The 14,607-nt window shown below is 42.3% G+C and overlaps 1 protein-coding gene and 1 long non-coding RNA gene across 3 annotated transcripts; one reads left to right on the forward strand and one right to left on the reverse strand.

The window, feature by feature from the left end:
- Window positions 1-360: 360 nt before the first annotated feature.
- On the forward strand, window positions 361-9,708 carry LOC135279536 (telomere repeats-binding bouquet formation protein 1-like). Of its 2 annotated transcripts, none has more exons than XM_064386982.1 (10): window positions 361-710; window positions 4,333-4,443; window positions 4,624-4,752; window positions 5,194-5,325; window positions 5,741-5,801; window positions 5,897-6,012; window positions 6,128-6,250; window positions 6,783-6,935; window positions 8,013-8,144; window positions 9,521-9,708. In XM_064386982.1, exons 1-10 carry the CDS (start codon window positions 530-532, stop codon window positions 9,706-9,708), a joined length of 1,326 nt encoding a protein of 441 aa, XP_064243052.1. In that variant the 5' UTR covers window positions 361-529. The 2 variants fall into 2 exon arrangements, with proteins under 2 accessions (XP_064243052.1, XP_064243053.1); XM_064386983.1 differs by having other exon boundaries at window positions 362-710; window positions 9,171-9,599.
- LOC135279538 (uncharacterized) lies at window positions 9,098-14,502 on the reverse strand. The gene is made up of 3 exons (XR_010346759.1): window positions 14,363-14,502; window positions 9,495-11,606; window positions 9,098-9,349 (listed from the first exon to the last, which is right to left on the reverse strand). It is a non-coding gene; the product is annotated as an uncharacterized LOC135279538 (long non-coding RNA).
- Between the last annotated feature and the right edge of the window lie 105 nt (window positions 14,503-14,607).

Here is a 14,607-nt window from a genome sequence, read left to right on the forward strand (position 1 = left end):
CAAGGGATGGCAGCTCTTTCTGTTGTGGGGGCATTGCAGCCTCCAACTGCAGAGCATTGAAATGTGTTCACCAGGGCTCTGTTTTGGGGCTGGTCCTGGTTAACATCTTTATTGACGATCTGGAGGTGGGGATTGAGAGCACCCTGAGTGAATTTGCAGGTGCCCAGTTGGGTGGGAATGTGGATCTGCTAGAGGACGGGAAGGCTCTGCAGTGAGACTTGGACAGACGCGATCAACGGGCCGAGGACAAAGGCGTGAGGTTCCACAAGGCCAAGTGCCACATCCTGCAGGTCACTAGCCACGTCAGTGTGAGCCAAAGTGTGCCCAAGGGACAAGAGGCCAAGGGCACCTGGCCTGTATCAGCAGCAGTGTGAGCAGCAGGACCAGGGCAGTGCCTGGCCCTGTGCTGGGCACTGCTGAGGCCACACTCGAGTGCTGTGCCCGGCACTGGGCCCCTCGTGAAAAAGGACATTGAGGGGCTGAGGGTGTCCAGAGAAGGGCAGCAAGGCTCACAAAGGGTCTAGAAAACATGCCCCATGAGGAGCAGCTGAGGGAGCTGGGTTTGTTCAGTCTGGAGAAGAGGCTCACGAGGGACCTCACTGCTCTCTCCAACTCCCTGACAGGAGCGTGCGGTGAGGTGGGGCCGCTCTCTCCTGCTCGGCCTGCAGTGAGAACCAGAGGAAGTGGCCTCACGTTGAGAGAAAATTCAGGTTAGAATTTAGAAAAAAAATTTCTAAACTGTTCAGGTGTTCAGGCCTGGGAATAGGTTGGCCAGGGAGGTGGTGGAGCTGCCCATCCCTGGAGGTGTTAAAGAGGCCTCCGGATCTGACACTGCGAATGGTTTAGTGGTTTAGGGTTTGCAGTGGCAGTGCTGGCTGACGTTTAACTGGATGGTCTTAAAGATCCCTTTCACCCCTGACGGTTCTGCAATTCCGAGTGCTTCCCGCCTGGCCGGGGGAAGGCTCAGGGCTGTCCCCAGTCCAAGGGCGGCCGCGCCCTGAGGCGCTCGGGCGGCGCTGCGGCTGCGGCGTCTCCTGAGGGGCTGGGCCGGGCGCTGCCCTCAGCTCCGCGAGATCCCATCCCTCAGCCCGGTGGGGGCTGTCGCTGTCCTTCAGCCAGGAGATCCCACCCCTCAGTCCGGCGATCCCTGAGCTCGGCGATCCCATCCCTCAGCTTGGCGACCCCACCTCTCAGCCCGCAGATCCCATCCCCTCAGCCTGCAAATCCCGTCCCTCAGCCCGGGCGATCCCATCTCTCAGCCCGGAGGTCCCGTCCCTCAGCCCGGCGATCCCACCCCTCAGCACTCGGCAGCGGGCACCCGCCTCGCCTCGGCGTCTGTCTGGAGCCACCCACGCCGCCGCTCACAGGTACCTGAGCCGTGCCCCATTTCCCCCCTCGGGACTCCCCGGCCTTCCCACAGAAGAATGCAGCTGCTGTTTTAAAGAATGCTGCTTTAGACTGTTGCCTTCCAACCCCACCCCGCCCCACCCCCTTTTATTTAAATTTTTAAAATATTCTTTCCCTTTTCTATTTGGGCGGATCTGGAGTGTTTTCTAAGAGGTCAAAGTGGAGCTCTGATAATGAGCTGTAAATCACACGCGGCTCATCCGAGGCAGGAGGGTGCGAGGGAGCCGAAATAGGCCAGGACAGCCCCAAGTGCTGCTCCACAGCGCAGCGTCCTGCCGGCCTCAGCTGCTGCTGTGGGGTTTGGTTTCCACAGACGCCAACAACGCGCACTTCTGCCCTCTGGGGTTTGGTCCCTGGGTTTCGAAGGGTGAGTCCCGCCGAGGCTGGCTGGTCTGCTGACTGTGCCAGCCGTGTGCTCTAGTGCTGCTGAGCACACACATTGGCAGATCTGCACTTCTCCAGGAGTGGTTTCTGAGGTTTGAAGCAATGTTACTGGGTTATTTTCCATAACTGATGGAGAAGGGTTTTATATGCAAATCTAGTTGTTTGTCTTTCCACCTTGCCCTGTGATGCAACAACTGAGGTGAGCTATTTGCATCTAATTAATGTAGGCTGGCTTATAAATACTATTTTGTGTACCTTCTGGAGGTTGCAAAAGATCCAAGTAAGGTCAAGATGTATCCTTGTATACATACAGTTTTAAACCCCTTGTGCTTCCTGTATTGTATAATTGTATAAACATGTCTTAAACTCTTCTGAAAAGCAATTAGCTCCAGAGTGAACTCACTTTGACAGCCTTCCTTTTGTTTGGGTGGGTTTTGTTTTTTCTTAGGCTGGCGGGGTGGTGGCAGTAGGATGAAAAGAGGTGAGGAAGGCTTGCAAGCTTTTGCCTGTTGTGGCAGGGTTGGATTTGCAGGAAAATGAAATGCATGTCTGTTCTCACTTCTGAAAGGCTGCAGGGAGATGAGCTCTCTCAGTTGTCGCTCTGTAACAGAAGCAGCAAAGGCATGGGGGTGATCAGTAACACTCAAGTGAAAGCAGTCTTCATTAAGATGACAGTGATTCTGCTTCGAGCCTTTGCTCCACTTTGAGAAGGAAAACAAATCCATTATTAAGCTGGATTTGCCACTGATTTAAAGTTTCTACCTGGAGCTAAGTAATTTTTTGAGAAATTGTCAGAGGTTACTGTGATGCTTGCATCAACCTTCTGTGTTTGGGACTTGGGGCATGTTTGAGGGAGCATCTTTCTGCCTCCAAAGCTGAATGTCACTCTGCTGCTCTGCTCTCAGAGGCTGCCACGCTGGGTTTGTGAAGAATCACTACTGTGGGGTTTTGTGGGTTACATTGTTCATGTAATGTGACAGTGTCTTTGGTGAATTGCAATGAGTTCTCACTGTAAGGAAGATGTCTCTGTGCTCATTGCCTTTGCTTTGATCAGTACTGCCAGAGCAACGCTGATGGTTTAGTGGCTCCTTGAGCAGCAGGAGGCTGAGTGTTTGCTAGTGTTCAGCCCCGAAGTAACATTACTTGGTCTTAGTGCCAGTTGTTGGCTGACAGCCAAGTTGGCCACTCTCGTAAGGAAAATTGGATCAGCTTTGTTGTGATCAGTGACACGGAGCAGGGGATATTCTTTACTGACAGTGCCCCTCAGTGGTAACATGGAATTACCTGATTTCTGCAGAATGTCCGCTCTCAAAAGATGATAACCTGGTAGCTAGAAATGCAGGGTTATCATAAAATATTGTATTTCCAAAGGAAAACTTTGCCATACAAGAATACATTAAACTGTGTGTGTGAGAGATGACAGAGTAAAAGCAGAAAACTGGAAAGAGTGTTTTAGAAAAATGATGTCATTTATACTGCATATGTTGTAAACACTGCTAACCTGAACAGACCTGAAAACACTTTTTCCTTGCTGTTGTAGAACAAGAACAAAGATAAAACAAAAATGGACACTCAAAAGGTGCAGAAAAATCAGTGTGGTAAGAGATCTATATAATTTGTCATTACAATCTGCATCAATTTACAGAGTTTTAGCAGACTGTGTTAGGCCTGTTGTGGTGTGGTTAACAGTTGGGAAAATGTACTTTTTCCCAGCTGCCAAATTTGGATATTGTATTGGATATGCGAAGGGTAAATCCAGTGACAAACCTACACACATAGTAAAGCACACCACCACAAAGTCACTTTTAAAAAAAAATCACTAATATTCATCCATGTTTTTATTGTATTGTAACTTTGTTAATAACCCCCAAACCTTGTAAGGATTTACAAGAAACCATACATTCTGTCACTGTTGGAAATCATTATCAAATAAGTCTTTTAATTGTACCCCAGTGTCTAAGAAGCAGATTTTGCAAGTCTGTTGACCCACCTAGGGTTGTATGTAGGTGCCCAGAGAATATTTTGTGTTACGTCTCCAACCACCCGATGGAGGGCTCTGCTGCTGTGCTGCATGATTTATGTCTCCTGTAACTCAGTGCCACGGAGCAGCCTTGTGCTCTTGGACTCTTTCCTTACTACTCCATAGGGTTTCAAGTGCACTCTGGATTTTGTTTGCACTCTGAATACTTTAATGGCTGTGTATTATTTACACTTAATGCACCTTGCAATTGTGAATTTAATATTTAGCAATTTACATCAGACTTACTAAGAGTTCCTAGTAATTAAAGGCCAGAAATATTAAAGGGGGGCTATTAGTCTGCAAAGGAAATCATGCTCAAATAACAAACTATGGACAGCAATATTTCTAGGTTTGTAGTTTGTGGCTGAATAGAAGTGAGGTAGCTCCATTTTGGCTCACTTTCTCCCCTTTGTTAAAATATATGTACATACTACATTTTGGACAGGTTTATTCTAATACTGACTAGATTAATATATAGAAAATATAACAATTTTTATGATTTTTTTTGTGTTTGCTCCTAGATATGAAAACAGATCTGAACTTACTGCTTGAATGCCTTAAATATCAGATGGACTGCCCTCTGTCTCAGAAGGAGGCTTTGATCACTATCTATTCCATTTGCCAACAAAACAGTAAGAAAGGCTTTTCCTTTGAAGCAATGCAGTCATTTGTGTTCACCATGTATGCTAAGAAACTGCACTGTAAAAATATTGTCTAAAGGACATAAGGTTTGAGATGCTGGAAAATCTTAGGAGCCTTTCATTTTGCAGAGAAACAAAAGCAAAAGTTTCTGTTCTTTTTTGCTCTTGTAGGTGAAGCGAGCAAATACTTTCGAGAAATTGGTGGTTTGATGTTTATAAATGACCTTGCCAAGGCGAGTGCTCATTGCATCGTAAAGGAATCAGCTTTATTTACATTGGGGATTATTATAGAGAGTGATGGTAATAAAAATAATATTGTTTGTATTTCTGAGTGCGCTATGGCCCCCTGACGTTACTTGTGCTCCTGCTTTGTCTCCATTTCTTTTGGTCTCCCAAAATGAGACGACAAGATTGTCAGTTGGAGCAAGGGCAGTGAAGGTGCCCTGTCCATCCCCAGAACTGAAAAGTGCCTTGTTGATTTGTGCACGTAGAGTGTCTCTAAGTTGCCAGACACCTGCACTCTCCCTCTGCCTCAGCAGCAAGTGTTCAGTGACGCCTGGATTGTTCCAAAGCTTGCCAGAGTCCTGGCTGGTGTAGAGCTCACTGCAGGGGAAGCCCCCAGTCACTTCATAGTCCTGCCCTGTCTCCACTTGCCACATACTGGCCACAACTGAGACTTAGTAATTTAGGATTGTGAGTGGCTTACTTTAGGATTTAATGGTTTTCCCTTTCTGTTTTCAGTGTATTGTCAACAGACTTTGTGTACTTCTGCATTGTTTGAAGACCTCATTTTATTTTTAATTAAAAAGGATTCTGGTGTGAACTTGAAAAGAATGTCTATTTATGTCATCTTAGTACTGGTTTCAAATAATAGTAAGTTGGGTTTTTTTCTGTGTTACAACATTTCTATTTGCCAATCTGCAGTCCAAAATTTGGAACATTGACTAAGTAATGTTTTGGTGAAGTTAATTAATAAAGATGAATGTTTGCATGTAACTGAACCTGAATTGTCAAAGTAGGTTATTGCTCCCTGGGATTTCCTTAAACAGCAGAACGTGGTTTAGTTGTAAAAATACAGTTTGCAAATGCAAACCCATAGTTTCTGAGAGTGTCTAGAAAGAGAAAAACATAGAAAGGCTTTTTACCAATATGTTGACATGATTTTGTATTTCCTTCTGGGAGGATATGTGCTTAGGAAAGAGAATGTATGTATGTAACTGAAACTTGATGTTAAGATTTTGTCTGCAGTTGCATTTGTCTCTAGAGTCTCGTGTGTGTTCTCTTTTAGAAAATGGGCAAACCTGTGTCAGAGATACAGGCTGCATCAGCCTGCTGCTGCAGTTATTCAGGTAAACAGGGTTGCAGTTCAAAGAGACAAATAATAGACTAGTTAGCAGCCATGTTTCCTTAACTGTCTGGGACTTGTTTGCACTGTCCTTAACAGAACAACTCTCTCCACCTCTGAGAAGAATCTGTCAGCTAAAACCACTGATCCCTGCTATCAGCTCTGGTCCTCAGTGTGCAGCACTCTCTGTGCCTGTGTCAACAACCCCCAGAACGGTAGGTGTTGCTCTGAAAGTTGTGGAAGAAGTTCAGAGATATTCTCCAAAGCGGTAGCACTTTGGTTTCATTTCATTGGGTTTTGATTGGGGGTAATTTGTTTTTACTTTTCCAGAAGATAATCAAAACATTTGCTGTTCGGTTTTTCCCTATGCCAAAGAGTGGCTCGAGAGTTGCACAGAGCCTGAGATAGTTCGTCCCATTTGTTCATTTCTTGGTCTCACAGTTGCAAATAACTGTAAGTGCAGCTCAAGCTTTACACAGTTTAGCATTTGATAAAAGGAAGTTTAATTAGAGAGTTAAATGGTTTTTTCTTTCCTGTCAATCTCTACAAAGTCATTTGCTGTTCTTCCAACTTTTACTCTGACCTCTGTATTCCACCATCTTTACTTACACGACGCTGTGCTCAAGCCCACAAATAGCCACAATCTGGTTACGTTTCATAGGGTCAGGAAAACTGTTTGGAGGTGTTTTGATGAAAAGTGTGTCTAAATTGAAGTCCTTCTTACATGACTGAAAACAATGACTTAGGTAGAACTCGGGCTTGATGTTTGCTATTTGTGTGCACATATTAGGGTCCTGTTTTCCTGTAACTATGTTATATGCAGTTACTCCATTTCTTGAGATTAATGTATATTCAGCTTCTGTTGTATAAGAAATGGAATGACTAACACATGCACAGAAAAGCTCTGATGGACTTAGTTGGTGAAATGCTAAAATAATTTGCAAACTCTGTTTGCTTAAATCACGTTTTTTCTTTTTCCACTAAGCATATGTGCAGAAATATTTTGTTTCTATTGGAGGATTGGATACATTAGCCAAAGTTCTCCTTGAGCTTATGCATGATTCCTGTTTGAGTCACTCCAGCATGAAACTTGCAGTGGTAGTAACAAAGACTCTGGATGCCTGCATTGCTAATAACTGTGAGTGGCAAGACATTTTTTATCTATGGTAATTTTCAAATGCAATTTTTAAAGTCTTGTGCTGGTGGAAAAGTTGTAGAAATGAATGCTTTAAGGCAGTTAAGTAATGTACATCCCAGTGGGTATAGCAGTGTTTTTTAAAACTCAGAGGTGTAAGTGGGGAGTGATTCAGCTCATTTGAGGTGGATTACTGTCCCATTGTTGCTAAAATAAATACAGTGAAATTGAAACCCAATTGAAAATTAAAAATAAGATGCCACAGCTCATGCTGGGTAAGTAAAGCTGAGCTCTGGGCCTGGATTTGGTCAGTCAGTTTGGATCCTGGAGTTAGGCCTATGCCTGGATATTAAATTGTGTAGCTTTGGGAAGCTTTAGTAATTCAGAGGTGGAGCTGAACGAATGTGGTGTTTCTGCACAGCACACCCTGCTCTGGTTTGCTGGCTGGGTACTGCTCTCCTGATGAGGTCTTGTGTTTTCCACACAAGGTTTGCAGAAACCTGTGATCCTGACGAGCCTGTGCCGTGGCCATGGTTGGTGTATCTCACACTTGTGCCATAAGAGCTTCAAATGGAAGTCCACAAAAGTGGAAGAGCATAAGCCTGCACTAGTTCTGAGGGTAGTTTCAGATCAGTTGGGTGTGACAGGACTAGGCCTCAGCATGGATGGACTAGCAGTGGTGTTGCCAGTGCCAGGAAGGGCTTGCCCCTGCTCTTCTTATGGCAGATACTCTGTGTGTCAAAGCTGATTCAACTCTGGCTCCATGCTAGAGCTGATAAAGGACGTGGAGAAACTCAGCAGGGATCTCCAAAGCTTGCACAGTGCCAAGCCCTCGTTCATCAGATCTTCTGCCTCATCTCCATGGAGCACAGGCTGGGAGGATAGGCAGGGCTGGATTTGGGAGCAGCACAGGAGGGATGGGGTCATCTGAACAGTTGGAGGTGGAGCAGAGCAGGGCTGAGCAGGCCCACGGCTTTGAGGGGTTTGTAGAGTTCCCTCAAAACCCAGCATTTTATCCTTGGAGAATTCCTGTACACTCATGACTGACTTTATTTTCCTTCCAACTGTTTCAACAAACAGCTGCCATGGGTGTTGTCTTGGCACAGTATCACACTGTGTCAGAGCTGCTGAAGCTGCTGTCCAATTGGACACTGAGCACAGGAGAAAAAATCAGTATTATTCTAACAATTGGACACTGTACTGAAGTTTGTGGTAAGATTTGCTTTTTCTTTTTCCTGTCAGCTTCTCCTAAATTCTCGTACACTGACTCCTCCAGTGGTGTCACTTCATCAAGACTAGAAAAGGAGAGACAGCTCTCTTAAATACTATAGTGTCAATATTTGGACAAAAAAGTTTCTATAATGTTCCATCTTTAACTTTTAAAGCTTATTAGCAGGAAGTGTCTCTAGTAGCTTTGAAAAAGTAGACTAAATATACAAGAATTCAGAGCTGGGCTTAGGTGTCACAGGGAAGAGTTAATCCAGACCTGAAAGCTACTGCAATCCAGACACAGCAAGTGGGTTGTCTTGAGCACCCTTTTCATGGTCCTTGGAACATACAGTTCTGTCCACTGCTTACAAGGCAGTAATATTTGTAAGAGCCATGTAAGAGCATTGGTTTTCAAGACACAGAAGCAGTAGGTAGCCCTGAAATGTTTTGTCATGTTCCTCAGGGCTTGCCCAAGCATATCTGGCACAAATGCAGCACTTCCGTTGGTATTTTGTAGTAGTGCAAGCAAAGAGAAAGGGAAGTTCATTTGTAGTCCTGTTTTTTCACATGTGTGTTTAGATAAACAAGAAAAAGGCCTTATGTTCAAAAATTGTGGTTGGTTTTCATCCTCTGAGTGCCAATAACATGTTCAATGATTAGCTCAATAGGACAGAAATTTATTGTAGCAGACATTTTTTCATGAAGAATTAGTGAAACAAGACTTAATGGAAAATGTCTTTTGAATAGGAAAATGATTAAAGCAACAGAGAAAAGGTTTCTCTTAAAATGTCAACACTGTCAAAATAAAAGTGTTTACTTTTCTAATTTCCTTTTTTATTACATTTAAAAAGAAAGAGCTATGTTTAGCAAGTTATCAGTTCTATGAATACATATGCAAATGAGGTCACAATAAAAATTAAGCTACTTACATAATGAATGAGGAGGAACAGATTGGCTAGAGCAGGATTAAACTACTAATTTTATTTTGCTGATTATAAACCTTGAGATTTTGATACTTCTGCATCACAGGCCTCACTGAAATGTCGCATATCTACTCCAAGAGCAGGTAATGGAAGAGAAGAAGTACAAGAGTCATTATTCAAATGCTTTAGGCCACAATTAAATGAGCTTGGAACTCCATCATATAATTTGTCTCAGTAGTCATCCTTCAGTTTTCTTGCAGTAATCTGAGTTCTGATCAAATCATCCTGTGGGATGTAAAGCTCTCCTGCTGTCACTGCAGCAGGCTTGGGTCTGTAATGAAAATCTCTTTCTACAGAAACTTGCAGAAAGTTGCCAGTATTGGCTGCTAAAATTACTGTAAGGTTAAGGTGTGTGGGGCTGAAACCAAACCTTTCCTTTGCCATGTCCTGTTCTAGAAGAAAACCAGTGTGAGCTGCTTCAGAACAATGGTCTGCCACTTATGATTCAGGTATTGACAGAATCTCAGGACGAGGAACTCATCAAAGCTGCTACTTTTGTGCTGCAGAACTGCAAACAAATGAGTAAGCTTGCTGTTACTGCTTTAAAAATGACAGTGATTGTTTCCATCTCTGTGTCCTGCTGATTCCCCAAGTGATTTTAACTGTGGCAGCTTTGTAATTCTGTGGACTCCTAAAGATGTTTGTTTTCTGCACAGAAAGTTGCTTATTTGTCATCAAGAACTGACTTAGGCAGAAAAAAGAGAAGTAAGAATTCCAGCAGTGTTGCTATAATGCATTTGTGAAACCCCTCCATGTAGGGCCAGTTCTTAAAGCTTTCCCATCTATAAAGTGTGTGGAAAATATGAACATTGTCATTTAACACCCAGTGGATACTCTCTTCCTGGGGATGTAGCACTAGAGGGAGAGAATAAACCAGGAGATAATCAAGCCTGAAATCACTGTGTCTGCATTAATTTCCACTATTAAGAAATCTTGATATTTTTTTTTTCTGAAGTAGGATGTATTTTTTGGCCCCATTTCAGTTTTTTATTAATTATCTGTACAATACCTCCCATGAAACAGAGAGACCTTGTCCTGTGATCTCTAGAGCATGGAGGGTGTGCAATTGCCAATTAGAAAAAACAAACCAGTATCTACATTTCTGTGCTGCAAGCACAACTGAGAGGTTTGTGTAAGATTGAGGGGGTGTGTGGGAGACCTGATTGTAAGAGAATAGCGAGAGTGCTGCAGGCAGTCTCACCCCTGATAAGGTGCAGCTGTGTAAAACAGGTGACCATTGTTAAGGGAAAAGGAGCGCAAATGCTGAAGTGCACTGAGCAGTCACAAGGGGGTAAAAGGGCACACGGGTGTTATGATACTGCAAAACGCTATAAAAGGCTGTATTGGGGAATAATCAAGTGCTGATGCTTGAAGGTGTTAATGGTGTCAGTCTTGTGTCCTCTGTCAGGGGTGTGGGGCTTTGTAGTGTCCATTAATACTGTGTTTTTATAGTGTTCATTAAAATTGATTTTTGTAGAAAAGTAGAGATTCATACTGGTCCAGAACCCAGAGTTAAGTCAATGCAAAAGTCTTTTTTTTTTCACAGCAGCATTGTGAAAGCAGTTTACAAGGAACTATGATTGCAAGTTCACCTCTTGTAACTGCAGCTTATATTTCAAGTGTGTTAACATTTATGTGTAAGTTTCATAAAAATTGTTATTTTGCAATAAATTATTGGGGCTGGCCCTTAGCATACTAAAATATAATAAATACCTTTTAAGTGTTACTTGATAAAATTTTAGTGGATTTTTATATTTTATGAAGCTGAACAGTTGTCTCTGAAATTATATGATAACTCATTAAATGTGAACAAGGCAGAAGAATTGGATGTGCAAGTCAGAAAAAGATGTCTGCAAGACTACTAGAAGAAAGCAAAAGAAATTTTACACAGAATAAACTTAATTGAAAAACAGCATGATGAGGTTGGCCTACTTACCAAAACAGGATGAAACTAATCACATCTTTCCAGAGTTTAAAGAGAAAGCAAAAGTGAATCCTTAAGATAATTTCATTGTGAGCAGAAAACCCAGGAAAAAATGTTGGATTTGTGTGAAACTACAACCTGCAACTTTTATCAGTATTGTAGATCAGACAGAGTTACAGGTGTGCAGAGAATGGAGGCATCTGTATTGTACGAAGTATTGTAGTTTACTGTAAACCCAGATTTTCTATGAGATAGAAAAAGAAGTGGAATTTATTTTTAATTGCTGGACATCCATACCTATAATTTTTGTATTTTCATGCATGAAATGCTCAGGGTTGTACAGCTGTAGGAACTGATTTACTGATCTGCCCCAAAGGGTGGATCACTGGAATAAACATACAGCAGAACACACAACATGACAAAGCCAGGGGCAGAGCTCAAACTCCCTCCTCTTGCAAAAAGCAAGAGCAGCACACCTTTCAAATAAATACAGGATAACACTTTTGGGCATGCTTTATATGACTTCCATCTCTTCTTTCTCCTTCTAGAATGATTCTCCTAAAAAAAACCCAAAAAAACCCCAAAATCAGTGGTTTTTTTTGGAGAGGAACTGTCTGCACTAAATGGGAAGGTGTGAATTAGCATCTTCAGCTTTTAAAGGGAAACAACTGCTCTTGTATATTTTCCAGGAAATCTATCTTTATTAAGATTTTGATACTGCATACTTCTAGCCACTTAACACTGATTTAAAGTGCTGGGCTTTGAAACAGTGAATAATTCCCACTGATCTCAGTGGAAACTTGAAGTGATCAGTGATGGCTGCTCCCAAAGATCCTATTCTGGGCATTTTATCCCAGAAATGAACCATACTAAACTGACTCATTCAGTGTGGCTCTAGAATACTAGTGCAATACATAGAGCAATGTATAGACCTGACATAGGTGCCTTTATCACCATATTTTAAGCTTTCATAAATACTTACAGAAAGACTCTTCAGAAAGCACCAAAGTAAAGTCAGAAGTTCAAGTGACAATCTCCTTTGGAAATCAGTGCAACTTCCTTTAACTGAGGGTTTTAGCATGCTTTTCTTGCCTAATTTGCTGCAAATTGCCATTTAAGTCTCTTTCCTCTTTCCTTTTTCCTTTTCCCTTTCCTTTTTCCTTTCCTTCAGAATGTGTTCATAGTAGAGATAGGTAATGACTGAAGGAGGGGTGGAATGACACGGATTCTTTTCTTCCTTCTTTTCAAATTAATACATATTACATATAAAATAATAATCAAATATGTTACTATGCTGCCAGGTTGGTATGCTCTAATTTAATCCACTGACAGTTTGGTTTTCCTTTCAAACTTGAAGGATAATTTATTTTTTTTATCTCTTTCAGGACATTATTGAGGCTGGTAGAACAATGAAAGCTCTGCTTTCAAAAATAAAAGACAAGAAACCAAGGGTGGTAAAAATTGTAAGGTACAAGGATATAGCCACTAACTAACATATTCAAATCATTTGGGTGAATAGTCAGTGTATGCTGACAGGTGCTTGTTTGGCTTGAAATTTGGGTGGGGAGGAAGCAAATGCAGGAAGTAATCCTTACCCTGCTGCTGAAAAATTAAGTGTTTCTTAAACTGGGAAATCTCCCCATGCCCTACTATCTTCACTGCTCAAATTAATAAAAAAAGGTTTTATGGCTCTTTCCATGTAGTCCATAAAGTCTGATGGATTCCCTGTTTCTGTTTTATGTTTGAAGGAAATTCATGTCTTTCCATAGGTTTTCTAACACCACCTCAGTTGCCTCAATACTAGAATGGCAGCACTCTGAAGATTTCTTAATGTCCTCAACTGTACAAGTTTCCAGAATCTAAGAGTCTGCCAGCACTGGGAAGATGCCTTCAAGTAGCATTCTGGATCTGCTTTTAGTAGATCTCTAAAGAAATTTTGTGGAATATCCCTGTGTCTGTCAAGTAACCACAGTGCTTTATAAAAACAGTTGCTTTAAGTATCAGTTATTCAGGCAGTCCTTCTAGTGACTGTCAAGGAGGTTCTCCGTTTCTTCTGAAGTGCACAGGCAAAGCAAGAATAGATGTAATTTTGCAGAAGAAATTGTCCTTTTCTCCCTCCCTTCCCACTAAAATCATTCCCAGCCACTTGGCCATGCTTCCCCCTTTGTGCTGTTGTAGTGTGCTGAGGCATTGCTGCATGGAAGGGCAAGTACCTGAGACATAGGATTGCAGGAACTGAATACAAAGTCAAGCCCCTTGGACATAAAGAATGAACCTGGATCAGGGCCTTTGCTTCTCCCTCCACTACAAGGCTGAACACTACTTCTTTCTGTGCAATAATCTCACTGTTTTAATTTAACTGCATGATTTTAGACACTTATGGGGAGGCGTGGCAGAATGGAAGGCTACAGCTTAGAGGAAGACCAAAGGTTTTAAAAACCAACATTCTCTGCTCTGCCTTACAGCCTGCTCATCAAAAAGACACGTCAGAGTCCAGGTAACAGACCAGACTGTAAGCATTGTGTTTTCCTCAGGGTTTTTTTTCCCTGTGTTTTCCAAAACACAGTCCTGCAATTTCACTTCAGGCAGCACATCTGACAACTGGCACCTGTTTCATGAAGGCCAAGAAAAACGGGGAGAAACTACATAAAAAGCTGATGACCAGCTATGCTATCCTGAGGCCTCATGACCACCACCTTTTTTCCCCTGGTTGGCCTGAGTGCAGGTTTAGCTATTTGATAAACAAATTTAACTGTTTAGATAGCAGAAACAGATCAAACCTTAACTGTGCTTTGCTTTGCTTTGCTCCTAGAGGGCATTTGTTTTGAGGCCACATTATTAAACTTGCCTTGTTTCCAAACTCAAAAGTCCTCCTGAATGACATTTAATCTACTTTCACTCAAGTAAAATCTCACTCCTTGTCTCTTCTCCCAGGTCTAACTCATAACTAGGTTTTAAACAATTATTTTGTTAATAAAAACCATTCTCTTAACACCTTAATTCTATTATTGACTAATGGGAATGGTTTAGATTCTAACCTTTGTCATCAATTTACAGCTCAGATTCTTAAGGAAGCACCCTGAAGGAGATGATGCCTATTACTCTCAGCTCAAGTATGTGTTGAACACACCTGTGCACTTAAAAGCTATTTACAGCACTGAATTATAAAAATAACTGAATTTTCTTACAGATACAGGCTTTGAAATTCCAGATAAATTTGTGGTTGGATATGCTCTTGACACTAATGAATACTTCAGAGATTTAAATTGAGTTGGTAATGCAGTATAGATGAAGAGGAAATGTTTGTGCTTCACCTTTCATAATTCTACTCCACAAGTCTCGTGGCTCAGCCATGCTACAGAGCATCCTGAAGCCCCGGGATGGTGAGCAGCATACAATCTGCAGCCCCGTCTGGAAATAAAATAACTTGTAATTTGGCTTTAATTGGATATTTGTCTGTCTTAGCTCAATCCTACGTTGCTCTTCTGTCACCAAGTCTTTAAAGCGGGCCGAGGGGACGCCGAGGCTGGAACGAGCGGGGACCGGGGCCCGCCCAGCG

Source organism: Passer domesticus, chromosome 12, assembly GCF_036417665.1.
Source record: "Passer domesticus isolate bPasDom1 chromosome 12, bPasDom1.hap1, whole genome shotgun sequence".
In the NCBI taxonomy this organism is placed as follows: Eukaryota; Metazoa; Chordata; class Aves; order Passeriformes; family Passeridae; genus Passer; species Passer domesticus.

Excerpts from the sequence above, each read along its gene's own strand:
- LOC135279536 (XM_064386982.1), top strand. The coding sequence starts at position 530 with ATGCCCCATGAGGAGCAGCTGAGGGAGCTGGGTTTGTTCAGTCTGGAG. Across the intron at positions 5,802-5,896 it reads CTGCTGCTGCAGTTATTCAG|AACAACTCTCTCCACCTCTG; the intron begins GTAAACAGGGTT and ends TGTCCTTAACAG. Across the intron at positions 6,936-8,012 it reads TGCCTGCATTGCTAATAACT|CTGCCATGGGTGTTGTCTTG; the intron begins GTGAGTGGCAAG and ends TTCAACAAACAG.